This window comes from Acomys minous, assembly GCF_964271855.1.
Source record: "Acomys minous genome assembly, chromosome: 1".
Classification (NCBI taxonomy): Eukaryota; Metazoa; Chordata; class Mammalia; order Rodentia; family Muridae; genus Acomys; species Acomys minous.
The window spans coordinates 88,985,525-89,006,907 of NC_140483.1; the positions used below are offsets into that span (position 1 = coordinate 88,985,525).

At 50.6% G+C, this 21,383-nt stretch overlaps 1 protein-coding gene across 1 annotated transcript in view; it reads right to left on the reverse strand.

The window, feature by feature from the left end:
- SHB (SH2 domain containing adaptor protein B) overlaps positions 1-13,029 on the reverse strand; it is a 109,580-nt gene extending 96,551 nt beyond the window's left edge. Inside the window, exon 1 of the mRNA XM_084778222.1 lies at positions 12,196-13,029. Within this exon, the coding sequence (XP_084634348.1) occupies positions 12,196-12,888 (693 nt within the window). The 5' untranslated portion in view covers positions 12,889-13,029. The remainder of the gene's footprint in view (positions 1-12,195) is intronic.
- Positions 13,030-21,383: the final 8,354 nt, after the last annotated feature.

The following is a 21,383-nucleotide window of genomic DNA, read 5'->3' on the forward strand; positions in this document are numbered from 1 at the left end:
TTAAAAACACTTACAACCCAAACAGTAGGCTGATGTCCTTACTGCCCAGTTCTTACAAGCCAACAGGAAGATCGTTCTGCAGTAGGAGGGAATGGGCAGAAGACGGACGTGAACATTTTAAGAAAGGTAACAGCTAAAACTCACGCACCAGTAAATCCAAGAGACCGCAAACTAAACCAAACTGCTTCCAAATCCCTCAGCTCTCGAGAAGAGTAAACAGGCCTACAAGTGAAAATGTCCTTCTAGAACACACTCTGAAACCAAGTACCAAACATTCACATCGTATCCAGCAACTCTTTCGATTAAGCCAGGGAAATCATCACAGGAACTTTGGCTAAGAACTTTAGGTACAAAGCTGTTCCTCAGAATACTGCTACGCTGGTGAACACTAGTCAAAAAGACACAAACAACACAATACAAACATTAATCACTGCTGTCGCATGTTTCAGACAGTATAGGCAACAGCCCATGTCTTTGGGCAGAAAGAAAGAATTTTTTTCGTTTTTTGGTTTTTAGGTCAGGTCAGGGTTTCTCTGTGTAACCCTGGCTGTCGTGAACTTGCTCTGTGGACCAGGCTGGCCTCCAACTCAGAGATCCACCTGCCTCTGCCTCCTAGGGTGCTGGGATTACAGGTGTGTGCCATTGCACCCAGCTAAAAAATAATTTTTATGGCAGGAAAAATAGATACATATACTGAAGATGGTGAGACATAAGAACATTAACAGGGCCAGGCGTGGTGGCACACGCCTTTTTAATCCCAACACTTGGGAGGCAAAGGCAGGCGAGTCTCGGTGAGCTCAAAGCCAGCCTGGTCTAGAGTGAGTTCCAGGACAGCCAAAGCCACACAGAGAAACCCTGTCTTGGAGAGAGAGAGAGAGAGAGAGAGAGAGAGAGAGAGAGAGAGAGAGAGAGAGAGAGAGAGAGAGAGAGAAAGAAAGAAAAAGAAGAGGAGAGTAATAGGTTAATAACAGCATGTTTTTCTCTGAACTATGTAGTTAGAGTTGGCATCTGTGTTAGTTTCCTTTATATTTTCTGTTTCAAACTTTAACCCTGTTGTAATAGGTGAAGTTACCACAGAGACGGATACATAATACTCTTCCCAATTCCTGCTTCTGAGAACTGGCTACAGGCACAGCTAGCTCACAACCAAAGGGGCAGGTAGCGGCTGCACCACCTTGCAAGGCCACACACTCCGCGAATCTGGCCCTGCAGGAAGGCCCTTCTGCACATCTGCATAAAATATTTAGGTCGGATGGTGGTGGGGCACACCTGTAATCCCAGCACTCTAGGAGGCAGAGGCAGGTGGATCTCTGCTGCATTCGAGGCCAGCCTGGTCTACAAAGTGAGTCCAGGACAACCAGGGCTACACAGAGAAAGCTTGTCTTTTAAAAAAGAGGGCAGCCAACCTAAACATAGCTCTCTGTCCTGCACACCCCCAGGGGGAGCGAGGTATGCATTCCTACCACCTGCACAGAACAGTACCCAGCATGAAGTACCTCTAAGCAAGAGATGCTGACCAAATAAAAGAGAAGACATAACCCCTACCCAGATCTAGCCAACGGACAGGACATTCTCCACAGTTGAGTGGAGAGTGGGGACTGACTTTCACACGAACTCTGGTGCGCCATATTTGACCACATCGCCTGGATGGGGAGGCCTGGTGGTACTCAGAGGAAGGATAGCAGGCTACCAAGAAGAGACTTGATACCCTATGAGCATATACAGGGGGAGGAGATCCCCCTCAGTCACACTCATAGGGGAGGAGAGTAAGGGGAAAATGGGAGGGAGGGAGGAATAGGAGGATACAAGGGATGGGATAATAATTGAGATGTAATATGAGTAAATTAATAAAATATATTTTTTAAAAAACGAGAAGACATAAACGAGACCCTTCTATTCCAGCTGGAGACTTTGGGTTTAGCCTGCAAATCCTACTCAGAGGACCTCCACTCTCCACCACACACACACACACACCCACACACCCACCACACACACACACACACACACACACACACACATCAAGCCACTCCTTCCTTCTGGGCCTCGGGAAACCACTTTCTGACCATCAGTTAGTCCCCAGGGCCATGGCTAAGCCCTTGTCCATCCCCTGGGCCCACCCCAAGCTCTGTGCCTCCCAGTGTGATGAGAAACCCAGAGCTCCCCTTGGAGAGAACAGAAAGGAACCGAATGACCAGAGGGAAAAGTCAGTCCTTCCTGGCTTAGCACTGAGAAAGCTCACACTTCTCAGGAAGTCAGTCAGCACATCTGAAAGTGAAACATTAATAGAAATATTACTGGAAAATACCAAACAGGAAGCAAAGGAAAATTCCATTGCGGAAGGCCCTCTGTCCATGTGCCTCAATGGTCTCAGCAAAAGCGTTTCAGAATCAAAACATAGGAAGAAGTGGAACTCAGTCGGGCTGTCACCCTTCCTGCCCAGCCGCCTCGCCAGCCTGACTCAGAGGGCGCTGGCCCCTTTCCTCCCAGTGCTCCCACACGCAGACCGCAGTGCCTTCCCCAAAGCGGAGCTGGGGGCAGATGAGTTCCAGGTATAAAAGGTGAATGATTACAAAAACGTAGTACCAGTCGCTCTTACAGGGAGACTGCGAAGAGTGAAACAAACCACACGGCCGGAAAACTCCAGGGTGAGATTATGCAACTTGAGGCCATATACCTCAATGCCAGGTTCAGATCTCATCTCTGCCTCGTGCTAGCAAAATAAATACATAAAATGGGACTCAGAGTAGTATATCCATCAAGGGAGGGCAGTGAGGAGTAAGAACTGCATATAAAGTACACAGAACAGCATCCGGCTCAGGATACATGCACTGATAGGACTAGCTAGCGTGACCTGCAAACTCTGGTTAACTACAGTAACTTTCTTATTTTCTTTCTCTCTTCCTTTCTGTTTGTCTGTTGTTGTTGTTGTTGTTGTTGTTGTTGTTTCGAGACAAAGTTTCTCTGTGTAGCCTTGGTTGTCCTGAAATCACTCTGTAGACCAGGGTGGCTTTGAATTCACAGGAGATCCGCCTGCCTCTGCCTCCAGAGTGCTGGGATTAAAGGAATGCACCACTACCACTGGCTTTACAGTAGCTATCAATGCACCCAAAACCAATGGGATGCCACCAACCAGCCAGCAGCCCAGCTTTCAGCTGTAACAAGCCCCAAGTCTCCGGCTTCAGTTGTGTGTGTGTGTGTGTGTGTGTGTGTGTGTCTGTGCGCGCACGCGCGTGTAGGCCCCCACGTGGAGGTCACAGAACAACCTAAAAAGGCTCATTCTCTCTTTTCACCATGTGGGTTCCAGGGATCAAACTCAGGTTGCTGAGCGGTCTCCTGAGCCCCAAGTCCAGAGGTTTGTTTTGTTGTTGTTGATTTGTTTTGTTTTAAGGAGCAAAGCTGATCTCTGCTTCAGTGGTTCTGCAACACAAGTTAAACTCACCAGGGCAGGGCGGGGCTGGGCTGCAAGACCAGAGGAAACCACACCTGCTCTGCTTCAGAGTTGCTTTTTAAAGCCAAGGTACGGCCCAGCAATGCTTTGGGAGTAGGGAGAGAACGGGCATCAAGTCCTGAGGTTAAGTCCTATCCAGTCTTGTTCCCAAAAATGCCTAATTAGAGAAGGCAGTTGCCCAATCTCCTTTCTAGAGATGGGCAGAGGTACCAGCACCAGCTTTCATCTTAAAGCAGAGCACATGCCGGGTGGTGGTGGTGGCGGCACACGCCTTTAACCTCAGCATTTGGGAGGAAGAGGCAGGCAGATTGCTGTGAGTTCGAGGCCAGCCTAGGCTACAAAAGTGAGTCCAGGACTGTAAAGGCTACACAGAGAAACCCTGTCTCGAAAAAATTAATTAATCAAAGAATTAAAGCAGAGCACACACAGCCTAGCCAATCCTTTGGGGGAGGGAAAGGTCTGGCATTCGAATGAGAAGACATGACAGTTACAAGACACACGTTTTGTGCAGCTGTCCTCTGGGATGCGCCTACTCTGTGTACAGAATTTCTATGTAAAAATAACTCAAGTGCAGCATTAACATCTCCTTTATGGAACTCGGCAGCAGACAGGGAAGAGAGAATCCAGCTGTGGGTAAAAAGGGAGGTACGGAGGGGACCGTCCAAAAGCAGGGAGGAGAAACATGGCGGCCACCACAGCCTACAGCAAGGCCACCTTCTGGCCGGTGAAGCTGGGAAGGTGAGGCCATCAGCGGGAGGCACACGGTGGTGGACCCAGAACGCACACCTGTGCGCCTTGTCCTGATACTTGGAAGCTATGGCCTGAGGTTCGTCACTAACTCCTCTGAACCTTATGTCTTCATCCATACGATGGGCTGACGGTACCTACGGCAGATGAACAGCACTGAAAGCCTGGAGAGCATCTTGCCTGCATCCCTGCCCTCCCTCTCGCCCACAACAGTTCCACCTCTCTTCCTGAATCTTGGCCTTCTGTCGTGTCTTGCTTCAGTCAACTGCATTCAGAAGAAGGAATGATGTCCCGGATTCAAATCTCAAGGGCTTCCGTCTTCTCTTGGAACCCTGCCCTGCCACGTGAGCATGTGCTGAAGAATGCCAGGCCAAGCCACAATGAAACAGAGCTGATAGGCACAGCTCAGGACCACCCTACCCAGCAGGGGCATCAGTGAGCCCCATCAAGACCGGAAATGATACTCAGTGGTTGGTAGAAAGCTATAACCCCACAGGCCAGGCTGCCTGGCTTTCAAAATAAAAGTTTTATCAGAACACAAGTATTCCCACTAAAATATATTCTCTAAGGGTGCTTTTAGCTACAGTGGCAGAATCGACCCCCTGTGATGGAGACCAGCCAGCTTTCAAACCTGAAAACATTTACTACCTGGCTCTGTCCCTAAGGGGGATGGGGGGAAGGGGTGTTGGCTGACCTCTAGTTTAAAACCCAGAGGCTCGCCTTTAATCCCAGCACTCGGGAGGCAGAGGTAGGCTGATCGCTCTGAGTTTGAGGCCACCCTGGTCTACAAAGTGAGTCCAGGACAGCCAAGGCTACACAGAGAAACCCTATCTCAAAAAACCAAAAAGCAAAAAAACAAAGCAAAAACCATAATAATAATAATAATAATAATAATAATAATAATAATAATAATAATAATAATAATAATAATAATAAATAAAACCCACAGGCTGGAGTGACCTGTGATGGAGCAATAGCTGATACATATCTGGACCCAGTACCTAACATGACTGTGAGGACTTTGTGACCCCGGAAATGGTTACAATGAAGCCTTCTGGGGAACTAATGCTGAGAACAGCTTTGATATGCATCATTTCTCTCACTCTACTTTCAAGGGTTAGGACATGAATGGAGAACCTGTCCTCAGCCATCAACTTTGGTCCTAACCTTTTCCAGAATGGCGTTTTAAGGACTGGAGAAGATGACTGCTAATCAAATAGGAATGGCTGACACTTTGACCCTGGCCTCCTGATCCTGACTAGTGATTTCACGTGAAGAAGACCAATTGACAGGTCAACTCCCCTGCAGCAAGGTCCCTAAGACGCGTTCTGCCATCCGTGGGGGCCCCTGCACCTGAGAGTGGGGCCCACCACACTCTTCATGGCAACCTTGTTCCCCACTTCCTGCTAGGCATTCCCACACTTCCTGTTAGGCATTCCCACACTTCCTGCTAGGCATTCCCACACTTCCTGTTAGGCATTCCCACACTTCCTGTTAGGCATTCCCACTCAGCCCTCAAGAGTCTGCTCCAGCGGCCCTTCCAGCAACCCTCTTCACCTGCCAGCATCCAGGCCCGCCCAGCCCTTCGTACACACCTCAGCCTTTCCTTAGGTTCTGATACCGTCTCAGGCTTGAGAACCTAGTGGCCTTGCTCATTTCTTGATAACCATGGGATGTTGTTTCCAGAACTTTCCTTGGACACCACCAAACAAGGATGCCTAAGTCTCCTATATAAAATAACATAGTAGACCAGGCATGGTGGGCATACATCTAGAACCCAGCCAAAGACAGGATGGTCTGTGTGAGTTCATGGTCTACATAGTAAGACCCTATCTCCTAATAAATGAAATAAAAAGGGAAAGTGTACCTTACATAGAGTCTAGCTAATGTATAAGACCTAATACAAAGATGACTACATACAAAGTTACACAATTGCTTATGATTAAGAAAAGACTAGTCTGGGTATGGTCAGTAATTTTGTTTCCATTTCAGGGCCAAAGTACTGGGGATTGTATCCAGGGCCTGGCTGTTGTGTAAAACATTCCATTCTTCAAGAAAGCTCCTTGAACAGAAAGGTAAACATTCAAAACAGCTTCAGGAAGTCCCTGAAACTCAGAATCACTAGCCGCCGCCCCCTCCCCCAAGTAAACAATAAAAGCCCAGAGTTCCCCTCAGAAGGAAGCTGAGCTGCAAGGACTCAGAAGAAAAGCAGTTTTACTTCTCCCCAGGAAAAGTTTTTTCACCCAACACTGGTGCTAGACAAGCAAACGCCACTAAGCAACACCTCAGCCCTCTCTTCACTTTTCTTTTCTTTCATACTTTTTATTTTCTACGTTTTGCCTGCATGCTATCTGGGCACCATGTATGTGCTTGGTGCCCAGAGGCCAAAAGAAGGTATCGGACCCCTGAGTAACAGATGGTTGTGAGCTGTATGTGTGAGCTCCTGTGGGTGCTGAGAATTGATTTTTGTTTTTTTGTTTTGTTTTTAGTTTTTCGGGACAGGGTCTCTCTGTGTAGCCTTGGCTGGGATTAAAGGCGTGTGCCACCACCACCCGGCTCGGGTGCTGAGAATTGAACCCACATTTCTGGAGAGCAACGAGTACTCTAAACCACAGAGCCATCTCTCCAGACTCATCTCTCTCGGTCTTTACATCTGACTTTGCCCAGGCTAGCCCTGAACACACTGTAACCTGGGTAAGGCTTTGAATTTATAATCCTTCTCTGCCTCAATTTCCAGAGCAGCTGGGAATACAGGCCTGGCTTTCCCTGGCCCCAGCTAAGTGGCTGGTGGCTCTGGTTAAGGCCACAGCGGCAGAGCACAGATCTAGAGCCTGCTGTATCCTGGTGCAAGCCTCTGTGGCCACACTTACTGTCCTCTCCATTCCCTGCCTAGCAGAGAGCTCAGAAACCCATAGATGCCTTTTGTTTTGTTGTTTCGTTAAGTTAAACTTTATTATTAATATTTATTTGGTAGCTATGGAAAACGTGTTCTTACTCAACTCTGTAGATGCTAACAATATACCAAGTGCTGGTACACATTAGCATGTATTTAAAACCTGGGAAAACTGATGTCATGACGCATCTTGACTTTCTCAGGTGTACTGGTAACACCACCACTTAATTATGACAAAGGAAACAAGACCAGCAGAAAACATAATTGGATGAGACCGGTTTTGCTGCATCCAAAGAGATCCAAGGAGACCCACAAAGTAGCTGGCTTTTGGGGGGAGGGGTCATCTTTTCTTCCAACAGCATGACTGAAGGAAGATTAGCTCTGCCTACTTCAACCCACCACAATTTTTTCTTCCCTCCCAGGAGCTCAGGCACTCAACACCTCTCACCTACAGTATATCACTACGGCCCCCTAAATCTGGGCTGTCCACCCCCCAGATGCTCTTAACTAAGGTTCTAAGCATCTCCCTTCCCTGGGGCTCACCAGCCTGCATGGACTCCCCTATGCAAAAACTGACCTGGGAGACCCAAACTGAAGCTACCACCCCCCCATAGCATCACCCCACCCTGCCTCCCCTATATCGGCACCTCTCGTTTCCCAAGCAAGACCCACTGCGCATAAGCTCCGGCTTCCAAGAACACATCCTACAATGAGATTTCCCGGTCATGAGCACATTGTACACACACTCAGCCTGACGCTGTACAGGCCCCTCCCTTACGGGCTGCAGTCATCCCAATCTGCTTCAATCCCACTTCTGCCCCTAGGTTCACCTTGAACGCCTACTTCCTGGATAAAGACCTCCCGGAGTCCTTACGACAACAACACTGTGGGGGAATATGATGAAAACTCACACCCACTTCCTTCAGAAGCTCAGACAAAAAGTTATCACACCCTTAGCCTCTGCCTGTTCCCAGACTCAGCTCCTCTCAGACCCCATCTCTGAGCACAAAATGCTGGTTAGTGAAGTTACGCTAGTTAGGGGAGAATCCAGAACAGTGAAAAGTGTCTTTTCCCAGAGTCTACAACGTAAGGGAAGACCGGATGTTGCCATGGGGGAGTGGGAGGCTGCCAGGCGATGTGCCCCAGGACTCACTCACTCACTCACTCACCCAGGGAGAACAAGTGGATGGCAAGGTGTGCAAAAGAGGAAAGGACGGGAGAGTTCAGGGGCAAGGATGGGACCCCAAAGCTGAATGGCGGTGTGAGCTGCACAGGAAGATGGCTGCATGGACACCAGCTCCACTCTGGAGTTACAGCTGGACACTGGCACAGGCCAACTCTCTAAGGACCACAAGAGGAGGCTGCCCCACACCATTAGTGGGGGCTGAAGACAGCTCCAGGGCTGTTCAGGGCCGGATCACAGTAGGTCTGGCCTTCCAAATGCTTTCTCCTAGAAACAATGTGAAAACCAGACTGCCTCCTGACTGCCAGCCAGGGAGGCACTGGTCACATACTGGACTGGAGATGGGCACCTGCATGTTGCCTGTATCTAAAGTGGGACCCAGGACCAGTAGGAGCAATCCCTTGAGACACCTGTCAAAACGCAAATTCTCCAGGCTCTCACCAGAGCTGTTGGGCATCACAAGTTTCAGGGACTGGAGGACTATAAGAGAAAGAGGGCGAGGAAGAGTGCTACGAAGTACTGTCCTCTAGCCAAAGCATGGCCACTGTACTCATGACCTCACAGTTAACTATAGTTACCTACACAAGACCTGTACAAGGTCAAGCCAGACAGTAATTCTAGGAGAGGGACTCATAAGGCTCCCTACTTGAGGAGCTACTGATAATCAATAGCTGTTGAAGGTGGTGGCGGCCCCTGGTTGTTTACCGATACCCACACAGGAGCACTAACTGGACTCAGTAGGTGGTTTCTAAACATTGGAGGGTAAGGTAGAAGCAGCAAGTGTTGGGGGGGATGGGGAGCGAAGAATGGAGTGCTGTGTGTGCACATTTGTGTATATGTATGAAACTGTCAAGAGAGCCAAAAACAAATGTGTGGGGTTTGGTTTTTTATTATTATTATTATTTATTTTTATTGTATGTAGCATTGGTGTTTTACCTGCATGTATGTCTGGGTGAGGGTGTCAGATCTCAGAGTTACAGACAATTGAGAGCTGCCATGTGGGTGCTGGGAATTGAACCCGGGTCCTTTGGAAGAGCAGTCAGTGCTTTTAACCACTGAGCCATCTCTTCAACCCCTGGTTTGGTTTTTTTGAGACAGGGTTTCCCTGTGTAGCCTTGGCTGTCCTGGACTCACTTTGTAGACCAGGCTGGCCTCAAACTCACAGAGATCCACCTGCCTCTGCCTCCCACAGTGCTGGGATTACAGGCTGTGCGACACTGCAGCAGGCAATTTTTTTGCTTTTTAAAGAAGTTGCAGAAGAGGGCCGAGGATGTGCAAAGTACTTCACTCAGTCTCCACGAGTGCATGAAACTAGATGTGGTCCACACCTGTAGTCCCAACACCCAGCTCAGGCCTTTCCTTTACTCCCAGCCCTCAGGAGGCACAGGCCAGCCTGGTCTACAGAATGAGCTCTAGGACACCCAAGGCTACACAGAAAACCCCTGCCTCTAAAAACCAAAAAAAGAAGAAAAAAGGAAGGGGAGGAGCAAGGAAGAAGGAAGCCAAGCCCATTCTTGGCTACCTAGTGAGCTTTAAGGTCAGCCTGTTTTCAGCCTTGTCGGGGCAGGGTTTTAGCCAGCCTTCCAAGACACTCAGCCCTGTGTGTGCTGTCTTGCAACCTCCTTCCCTTGCTGCCTCCTTCCCTCCTGAAAGAAGGAAAGTCTGTAGCTTCCTGTCTCCCAAGAGAGACTACTCTTAATAGATCAAAGAGGCAACCTGAGAGAGGAAACCCAGTACCCCAAACCACCACACAACTAGGCCTTGAGCCCAGGCCCTGAAGGGCCACCCTCTAGGGTCCTGCCCGACTCTAACCCCTCCATTCCAGCCACACAGACCTGACCTGCGGGTCTCTAAAACACCACACATTTCTCCAACCACCGCATGACCGGGGCACTGGCTCCAGCTCAACAATGGAGCCCCCATTCAACATCAGGCCCCCATCACAGGATGGCCTCTGTCACAGCACTCGACACAGACGTGCACTGTGCAGGGTTCACCTTCCAGCACCTACCTGGGAGAGGAGAGCAAAGACCCATGGGAAAAATTAGAGACCCGTGTGTCTGTGTGTGTGTGTGTGTCTGTCTGTCTGTCTCGGGGGGGGGGGGGGGGGTCAGGGAGGGTCTCTGAGTAGTGCTGGCTGTCCTGGAACTCGCTTTGTAGACCAGGCTGGCCTCGAACTTACAGAGATCCTCCTGCCTCTGCCTCCCGGGTGTTGTTGGGACTAAAGGTGTGCGCCAAGTCTTATACACTTAAACCTTCCAGCTACAAAATATGATCACTGAGCATTTGAAAGTCTTAACTCTAATTGGGGGAAAATTGTTTACTAGAGTTTACACACACACACACACACACACACACACACACACACACACACACACACACGAGACTTTAGAGAACAAGATGAACCTCTAGCAGGACAAAGAAAGTCTGTCCCCTGGGGGGGGCGGTGGTCTTGGGCAACAGTGGGATGCTGAGTCCAGTGCTGTGAGCAGCAAACCTCTCCGGGAAGCTTTCTCCTAACTTTCATATGCAAAAGTTCCAGGTCCTCCTAGGCTGCTCACCAATCTGAGCTTGAGCCACAAAGGAAGCTGCAGGAGCCTCGCGTCTTTCTGAAAACATCAACAACCACAAGCCCAAAAGCTCAGCTCTCTTCAGGGACACCGCCCCTCTCGCCTGCCTCCTAGGTGGCTGTGTGGACCACGAGGGCTTCCGGCTCACGTGGCATCTGGGGTACCTGGGAAGCCTGGTGTGCAAGCTCCCGAGGTGTGTGCCCACACGTTTGGGGGTGGGGGGTGGCAACTAGGTTTCTTTAGACTGCACACACCATCCTAAGCAGACACAGCAGGGGAGAGGATGAGCCCAGGAAGACGACAAGGCAGGAAAACTCAAGGAAGGCATCCCGTACCCGTCTCTCCCATAAACAAAAAGGCTTTGCCAAGCACTGGCTGACAGGTAGAAAATGTCTCCCTTTTAGGATATCCAGTCTCTATCAGTCCGGGCAAAAGTTCGAGCTTACAAGAAAAATGTGGGAGAGCCTGACAGGCAGACAACCCTGCCTTACTAAGGATCGAGATCGCTCACTGGGCCTCAGATTTAACCAAAACACTGCCCCCACTTAGAAGTACACAGAACAAGTATTTTATGGGGGAAGGGAGGTTCCCTCCGGAGTGTGAAGGGAAGGAGCAGAGGGGCCTGGCTGTAATTAACTCCCTTGCTGGGAAGCAGGAACAACAAGATGGCCTGATAGATTGGGCCACAAAGGCTTCCCATCCCCGAGAAAGTACTGTAGGGATGGAATCAGAAAAAGAGGATGGAGTGGGCAGAGCCTACGGAGCTGGATAGACAAGGTAAGGAACTGCCAGATCGCTGAGTTCTCTGGGAGGACGGACATTTAGACCGGAAAAGCCTGCGTGGGGGTTCCCAATACCGCTCCAATACAAAAGGCCGCTTGGCTTCGGAAACCTGGCACGCAGACCGCGACGTTTAGAAGCACTTACATATACATATTGAGAGAAGGCCAGTCAGGAAAACTATGACCCAGAGAGTCCCTTTCCACCCTTGACCTCAGTTCCCGTTTGCATGGGGGGGGTGGGGGGTGGGAAGAACACCACACGGCCCCTGGTTAAACAAGAGTAAATGCTCTTTTAGGCCCACCGCAGCTGACTTTACTAGGGGAGCCGGAAGGGCTGACCGGGTCTGTCTTATGGGTAAAGTTAGGCGGGGTGCACTCGCTCAGGCTCTGGGCTCGGTAAGTGGGCGTTAGGGGAGCAGAAGCCAAAGAGATGGAGTCTAACCAACCATCTGGCAGAATGCGCACGGTAGCCTTGACCCCAGCGTGCCAGAGCAAAGTTGATGGAAGAGCTGGGAAACCCGGCGGTGCCTCAGTTTCCCATGCACACCAGTAGCTTTGCACACAAGTCTTACCTTGTCTTTCTGACTGGCTCCGCTTTCCTCGGCGGCGCACTTGTTGAGCAGTTTTTTGCCTCCGCAGGTCGTCGGGCTCCAGGTGCGGCCGCCAGAACACACGCCTCCAGGGGGGTCCCCCGCAGCGCCCGCACTCTCCACTTTGATGAGCCGGTGCTTAGGGGAGATGTAGCGCACCTCTGCCGGCGTGGCGGGCCGCCGCTCGCTGCTGCTTCGGTAGAGGTGCGGGGACCCCGAGGATGAGGACGAGGACGCGGCGGCGCCCGCCCCGGACGCCGCGCAACAGCAGCCCGCAGCTCCGGCCGCCGCCGTGAAGGCTCGCTGGCCCCCGCCAGGCTCCCCGCCGCCACCGCAGTAATCCAGGCGGCACATGGCGCGCAGTTTGCGCAGCGACGAGCCCGGCCCGTTGTAAGGGTCCTCGAAGTCGCGCTCCTTCTGCGCGCGGTAGGCGCGGATGAGGTCACTCGTGCTGCCGCTGTCGTCCGGCAGAGAGCCCGACGAGGCCGAGAAGCAGGCGGCAGCGGACCCGCAGGACGCCGAGGACGCGGAGCAGGCCTGCGGCACGGCCTGCGGGGGCTGCTCGCGCCGTTCGCCCCGGCGCCTCTGCTCGCGATAGTCGGGCCTCGGTGGCTGCGGCGGACTCTTCGTCTTGCTGTTGCCCAAGCTGAAGTACTTGTTCAGCCACTTGGCCATGGCGAGAGGCCGCCTAGGGCCGCGGCGCGCGAGCCCGGTCCGCCGCCGCGGCCATTCGGGGGGCAACGCTGCCGCCCAGTCCCGCAACGCCCGGGCCCCGGTGGGGGGCGTGCGGGGCACCCGTCACCAAGTTCAAGTTCTCGCAGCCGCCGCCTCCTGCCGGCCACCGCCCGGCTCCGGCCGCTGCTGCTGCTGCTGCACAGCCCTCTGCCCGCGCTGCGCGCCGCCCGAGCTTCGGATCTCGCGCCCCTCTCGGACCCGTCTCATAGGGACCCCGGTCGCCAAGAGCGCAAGGCCGGGCGCCCCCCGCCGCGCTCGCCCGCACCGAGCGCCCTCCCGCGAAGCGCGCCCCTGCCCCGTGCGAACCGCGGCCAGCTGCAGGTTTCTCGAGTGCACCAGGGCGAACCCGGCCCGGCCACGGGTCGGAGAGCAAGCGAGCAAGGAGGGAGGCGGCCGGCGCCCGGCAGAGCCCGCGCGCTCCTGCCCGTCCCGGCGGCGCCTGCCTCCGCCGCTACCTCCTCTGCCGCCGCCTCCCGAGCCGCCGCGTGTGTGACACCCGGCCGCCAGAGCCCGCCCTGCGCTGCGGCCCTGCCCCGTCCCCCAGGCCCCGCCCCCTCCACAGACCCCGCCCCCCGCGTGCGGGCACCTCCCCCCTGCTGCAGGAGCCACCTCCCGCGGCCGCCTGGGCGCCAACCCCCGGGTCGTGCCCGAGGGCGTCCGCGTCCTGATCAGCTGGCCCTTCCTCTCTCCAGCCGAGACTGCGGCGCTTAGACTGTCAGCGCAGTCCCCCGGGGGCCCGCGCGCCGTGCACCCCAGGAATGGATACCCCCTGCGGAGGGGTGAACTAACGCACGACCTCTAGTTGACCGACAGTACCGTGCGGAGAAGATGCCCTGAACGAGAGTGCCAGTCCCTCTTCTCTTTAAAGGGACAGAGACTCCGGTTCAGTTTTTCCGGCGCCGGGTCTTCGAAAGGCTCTTTATGCTAATGAGTGTATTAGCAATCCAGATGACGGATGAGGACGCGATAGGCGGCTGGGACCTAGCGGGGCACCAATCCGGGTGCAAGGCTAAGGGGAGGTTGGAATGTTTGCTTACCTTTTCACCTTGCAGGAAGTGGGGCTTTAACCCTGTTCACTGCCAACCTAGTGGAACCACCTATGTAAACATTTAACGCTTAAGGTAGTCGGAGCTTGGCGAGGCTTGGTTTAATCTGGAGATGGTTTTACAGATGGAGAAACTGAGGCCTCGAGGTAGATCACATTGATGGACTTGGATACAAGTCTTGGGGTCTGGTGACACCGCAATGTTATGTCTTAAAACAATGAGGTTGTTATGCAAACGTTGGGAAACTGAGGCCAAAGTGGGGAGCTTTTGGAGTAGTCTGCTCTCAGAGGGGGTACATGATCCTTTTCATGAGCAAAATCTTGCCTGAAAATAAGGTACCTGCTTTCTAGAACTTAGTTCTATTTGGAATTTAACTAAGCAAGCCCCCTACCCCGCTGATGTGCTGGGAGCTGAGACATTCCTTTAAAATGCTGATTTGCAAAAATAGCAACACTGTGTCTGTAATTCCTGCTTGCCTTCTGTACATTACACGTGAGTTTGGCACACGGTTTGTCCTGTGTTCTGTAGGAGTAGTCACCTGTTGGAGGCCAGGCTCTCATCCTGAGACTGGGATCTGGTGGGCCACCATGTCGCCTCTTTCAAGCTCTCCCTGTGACCATACTCAGGCCCTAGTGAGAAAGACAGAGGAGAAAGACAGGCCCAAGGACTCTGAAGGCTGTGCTCTGCCTACTCAGCCACACATGATCAAGCTACCTGCTGCTCTCGTTCCCCGTGGCCACTTGAATTTTCCAAACCCTAACAATCTGAGGCAGCATTACCACTTACTTTTTACCTGAGACCTATTCATTTAGCGTCCCTAGGAAATAGTCCTAAACTGTGCACATGCAACAAAGCTGCACATTTGGTGTCTGGAGCATAGGGAGGAGGCCCCAGAAGTTGAAGCTAAGATGTTTATTTTGGGTATCCCTAGACTTAAATGTCTCAAATTACCCTGTAAATCTTCACTCTGCTGCATAAGCACTTAATCATCCTGCATGGAGAGAGGCCCCCAATTAAGGAAGAACAAAACCTGAAAGGCCAGGACATCCTCATTTTTAGCCCCGCCTCCTTCCAGCCCCCTCCCTTCAGCTTCTAGGCTCAGGAAGGAAAGCAGGCCAGATCCTGGCAGTAGGCCAGGCCACCTGGGCCAAGAAAGCCCTCCCCAGGATCTGGCCGCCTGTTCCCTGTTCCCTGCATGTGGGCTGCACGTGGAAACATTATTTTTGCTTTTCTGAAGGTTTAGGAAGAGACTTTGTATTTCACAACTTAACTTTCTACATTCTGCTTTCAGCTGGCCACGGAGTCAGAGATGTTTCCCCTGTAATGCTTCTTCTGGGCTATAATTTGCAAGCCAGAATTATTGTAATGCTATAGTATTATGTCAGGAACTTCCAGAGTCCCTGTGTAAGTGCCCGGCCCCTAAACACTGTATATAATTAACCCCAGCCAGTATCCCTACAATCTGCTGTTATTCCTGGTTTACAGATGATGTGGCTGGCCTAAAGTGGTATTTACTTGATACAAGCAAGAAATCTATGGGTGTTTTCCTTTGGGAACATATAGAGACACACCTTCAGAGATGGAGTCAGAAACAGTAATTCTGAAAAGAAACAGAAAATCTTAAGACAGTGGAGAAGCCTCATGCCCAGTGTTTCAAGAAATCAGATGCTTGTAGGAAATCGTCAGAACACCAAGAAGATGGACACTCTTTCTTCAGTCACAGCTACCTGGTTTTACAGAGGAGAAACTGAGTTAAGAGCAATAGCCACAATTGATTACCATGCTTTCGATATCACAAGCTTAACCCTATGTAAGGCCTAACGCTGTAATAAAGCATGCTGTCCCTCCCCCCTTTACCCCCCTCTCCCCCCACCACGCACCCCTCAGGTATCACAGATCCAACTAACATAGGACTTTACACTTGCTAGGTGAGGACTCTACGTAGTACCTAACTGCTGGTTTGGTGTTTACGATGTGTTTGTGCCCCCTCCCTGCCCCAATTTTGTTTGTTTGTATGCTTGTTTTTTGAGACGGTTTCTCTTTTAGTCCTGGCTGTCCTGGACTTACGTTGTAGACCAGACTGGCCTCCAACTCACAGCAATCTGCCCGCCTCTGCCTTCCCAGTGCTGGGTTTAAAGGCCTGCACCATCACACCCAGCTCCCAGTTTTCTCATGGGAGGAGTACAGATAGCAATGTTTCATTTTTCTGCCCTGTCTCAGCTTCTTCCATTAGACCCAGGGCAAAAGGGCCAAACACAACAGCTGCTTTTGTGTGTGTGTGTGTGTGTGTGTGTGTGTGTGTGTGTGTGTGTATGTGTGCCTCCTTCTAGTATCAGGACAAAGAAAATGCCATTTGTAGACGGCTTCCAAATGATGGCACCGACTCAAGGCACCGACTCAAGGTGTTCTTAGTGAACAATCCAAATAACTAAATTTGAAGTCGATGCAAAAGCATCTCGGTAACACGTGCCATGACATAAATCTTCTACTTGTCAGTCCTTAACATCTACCTCTCAGAATTTTCATGGATTTCTGTTTCACAAGGTTTAACTATTTTATATACACTGGCTGTAGCACATAATAAAGCAGCATACAAAAAAAGAAAAAAAAGGAAAGAAAAAAAGCGAGCTGTGATTCTGGGGAAGACTATGGGGGAGAGAGAGTTCTCTGAAAAGATACCTGAGGTTACCTTTGAATAACAAGTGGCATTTTTATTTTAAGACAGGGCATCATGTAGCTCAGGCTGGCTTCAAACTCACTGACCTGAGATAATTTTGCACTGTTCTCCCTAGCTCGAGCATGAGTGTTACAAAGGTGTCACTACAGGTGATCATTGTGTCCGTGAATGGCTCTCCAGAACCTCACACTTCACTTGGCCAATGGGGAACCCAGCATCTTTCTCTCTGTCTTAGCTCACTGGGCCCTTCTGGAATGGCTCTTGGGAAGTGAGGGCAGGAGGATGGAAAGTTCAAGGTCATCCTTGGCTACAAAGTGAATTCAAGACCTAGCTGAACTACTCAAACAAAACAAAACAAGACCAAAAAGAGGTAAGGGAACTTATGCAGAGGGCTCGGCATTACAAAAGCAGAGAAGCTGCGCATAGGTGAGGGGGGGGGCGGGGCACTGAGAGGGTGGGGGGTGGGGGCACTGGGTGGGGGCGGGGCACTGGGTGGGGGGCGGGGCCACTGGAGCAATGGTGGGTGGTGCAGTGTGAGTATCCAAGCAGTCGAGAGGGCCGAGAAATGGGTAAAAGTACAAACACAGGCTGTCCAGGAGAAAGAGCTCTGCCTCCACACTAAGAAAAATGGAGTTTCATCCTTAGGTAGTGGGAGGTGGGGTCACTCGTGATCTTCGCTAAATAAAGAAATGACTTAATTGTTCCCTGTATTTTACAAAGATCATTTCAGGAGCTGCATACAGGAGGCTCTTCATGGGGTGAGCCGTAAGGAAGGCAGAGCAGTGTCTCTTCTTACTCCGTCATTGTATATGCCTATGCGTTCTTTTAAATATGAAAAAAAAATGGTGCCAGGATGATATCTAGTACACAGAATGTGCTCCATCTCTTCTGAATGAATAAGTAACGCTGGGGTAATGGTGGTGTAACGCGGTGTAACGGAAGAATGCTGGGTAATGGGCTCTGCATGACTCCCCAACCACTTGTTAAAAGCTGGCCAGCCCTTGCCTGGTGATGGGCAGTATTGGACAAAAGAGAACAGAGTTATTTCAAGGGAAAAGATGCCTATGACTCCAATGGATTAGTTACTTCTTTTTTGCTGGGTAGAACACCATGACCAAGGAAACTTACAGAAAGAATTGCTTATTTTGTCTTAGGATTCCAGAGGGATCAGAGTCCCTGAGGAGGTGAGAGCTTACAGCTCCAGCCACAAGCACAAAGCAGAGAGCGAACTACAAAGAGGCCAGGTTGTTTTGTTTGGAGGAGGGGGTGGGTTTTGGTTTGGTTTGGTTTTTCGAGACAGGGTCTCTCTGTATAGCCTTGACTATCCTGGACTCGCAGTGTAGACCAGGCTGGTCTTGAACTCACAGCAATCTGCCTGCCTCTGCCTCCAAAGTGCTGGGATTAAAGGCGTGAGCCACCAGGCGTGAGGCCAGTTTGTTGTTGTTGTTGTTGTTGTTGTTTTTCTTTCTTTCTTTTTTACTGTCAAGCCTGCCGCCAGTGACATGTTTCCTCCAGCAAGGCCTCATTCCCTCAAATCCCATTCTCCTAATAGTAACTGCCAAAAATCTTCACCATGGCCTGAGAGCTCTCACTTGCCGGAAGTCCCGCCCTCACCACAGATGCTCCTCCCCACAGCAGCCAGGTGCTGTTCTGCTTCCTGGACCCTTCCTCTGCTTAGACCGTTTTCCCAGCACCCCACACCCCGACCCCACACGCTCACCCCTAGTGTCCTTTGGGTTTTTATTTAAATGTCACTTGCTCAGCGAGGCCTCCCCTGAGAGCACGATCTCCTTGTTTTATTTGTTCTGTGTCTGAGTGTGGCTCACCCCATTTCACCCAGTGCCTATTTACTTAATTTTCTTGTTTACTTTTTATCTCACCCGACTATGGTTAGAGGATCTTTGCCCTCATGTTCACCGCTATTGCCAGTGTCCAGAGTAGTGTCTGACATGTGGCAGGTAGGCAAACAATTCCTATTGGCTGAACGAGTGAATGTGTGCAGTTCGACCGTGAAAGGCAGAGGCAGAAGGGCTATAGTTTGATTCTGTTTGTCTCTCTGTGTCTTCTAGTGGCTGTTCTTTGCCTAGAGGTAGAAACACAGCAACTTGGGGCGGGGATAAGGAAGACATATTTAAGATACATGACATGATGTCTTCATTTTCCCTCTCCCACCGAGCTATATTCCTAGTCCTATTTTCAATTTAAAATTTAAGACAAGGTTTTTTGTTTGTTTGTTTGTTTGTTTGTTTTTACAAGGCTTACTAAATTGCCCAGGCAGGCCTTGGACTTGTAATCCTCCTGCCTCCTATGTTAACAGTTTCCTCCGAGTTTGAAACAGTCCATCCTTCAAGGAAGTTCCTAAAGCAGGAAGGTATACAATACAACTCAAAATAGCTTCAGGAAGTCCCTGAAAATGACTAGACTTACGAGGCATCTCCCTCCCCATAGTAAGCAATAATAGCTGAGAGTCTCTCTCAGAAGGAAGCAAGCTGAGCTGCAAAGAAGACCCTGACACCAGATCAGCTGTCTGGGAGAACGAGAAGCCAGCCAGGCTGCCTGGAAGAGGTTTAGACCAGAGCCTCTTGGAAAGGATGCTCTCCAACTTACAGAGGTGCCTGCACACGTGCTGTGGTACAGAGGTGCCTGCACACGTGCTGCAGTGTGTTCTGGGTTCCCGGCTGCTACGAGCTGTCACTCATGCTGGTGTGGGCTTCGGTGATACAGCATGTCTTTGAGTCATTTCTGCTCTTTTAAGTAACCGCTCAGCCACTGTCCTGCAACTAACTGCAATAAAACTTACTGGTTTACCAAACTGGGCTTTGGTGGTATCCAAACTTTGGTCTGGCATGTGTTCCCTTATCTGGAGTGAGTAGACGTGTGTTGCACTTCCCTGGGGAAAGTTTTGTCACACAGCAGCCCCCCAAGTATGGGCCTGCACCCTACAGCGTCTACTGTCTCTTCTATTAGCTGTCATCCAGGATTAACTGTAGTGCTCATACTAGACATCAGATCTCCTGCACTTACTCATCATATGCAATTATAGGTACCCTCAGACTTCATTCTCCCGCCACTGCCTCCATCCTGCTTGCGGTTTTCATGTATTTTACTTAAAATTTTTTTCACATGAATGTGAGATCTTGTAACATTTATATTTATATAATGTTCTCCAGACTCACATACTTTATGTTATAACAGCTGGCAAGATCTCTTTGTGTACTCCGCTGTGTGCATGTTCCTATATGTGCACATGCGTGTTGGCTATGCATGTGCTTGTATGTGCGGTGTATGTGGAGGCAGGAGGTCCATATGGGTATCTTTTTCTTTTTTCTTTTTTTAAAAACAGATTTTTTTTTTTTTAGGTTTTTCAAGACAGGGGTTCTCTGTGTAGCCTTGGCTGTCCTGAACTCACTTTGTAGACCAGGCTGGCCTCGAACTCACAGTGATCCACCTGCCTCTGCCTTCCGAGTGCGGGGATTAAAGGCGTGCACCACCATTCCCGGCTCTGGGTATCTTTTTCAATCGCTCTCTATTTTATTTTTTGACCCAGGCCATCCCATTGAGAGTGGAGCCAATCCAACTGGAGTGTCTAGCCAGCATGTCCCAGGGATCACCCTGTCTCTGCCTCCTCAGCACTAAGGGTTCAGGGATGCCCCGCCATGCCTGGCTTTGTGAGATTATGAGAATCCACTGCTCAAGTCCTCAATGTTTCCACAGAAAGCACTTTACCGACTGAGCTCCCTGCCCCCACCTCTCTGAGACAAGTTTTCATGTGTCCCCGCATATGTACCCTCATATGGACCATAAGTACCCGCGGCTGGTCTAGAACTTACTACGTAGACCAGGCAGGCCTCCAACTCCTAGATAATCCTCCTGCCTCTGCCTCCTGGGTGCTCAGGTTATAGGCACATGTTACAACTTTTGCTTTGTTTCTTTTTTTTTTTTTTTTTTTTTGAGACACCATCTCATGTAGTCCAAGCGAGACTCTAACCTTACTATGGAGCCAAAGTTGGCCTTGAACTCCTGATACCTCCTGAGGTGGAATATCTCACCCTGTGTCACAGTTTGTTCCTTATCATCCTACACTCAGGCTACTTCCACACCGTGGCTTGTTGTGAACACTGCTGCAATTGGAACCGGAGTGCAGAGATGTAGTGACAATTCTGGAATGTTGGCTTCTTTAAAAACCCACGGGTGCGCGCGCGCGCATGTAAATATTATAAGAATACGTTTTCATTTTAATCCCAGCTCTGGGGATACGGGGCTGCTTCGACTGTCCTCAGCAGCTAACTATGGTTTGCCTCGTGCTCCAGCAGAGGCGTGTTTTTGCCAGCTGCGGATAGTTTCTTTGATTGTGTGACATTTGGACTTCTGGGAACTTTTCAGAGGGTATATAAACGTAAGGGCCCTGAGAGGCATAGATGGTGGTTGGTGGTTGTTCATGGGGTTTAGTAATCGTTCTCAAAGAAGAAACCAAAAAAAAAAAAAAAAAAGCCGGGCGTGGTGGTGCACGCCTTTAATCCCAGCACTCGGGAGGCAGAGGCAGGCAGATCGCTGTGAGTTTGAGGCCAGCCTGGTCTACAAAGCGAGTCCAAGACAGCCAAGGCTACACAGAGAAACCCTGTCTCAAAAAAAAGAAAGAAAGAAAGAAAGAAAGAAATTAGATTCAAGGATCTCTTTCTTCTATCCTTCTTCCTCTCCAATCTAGTGACAGG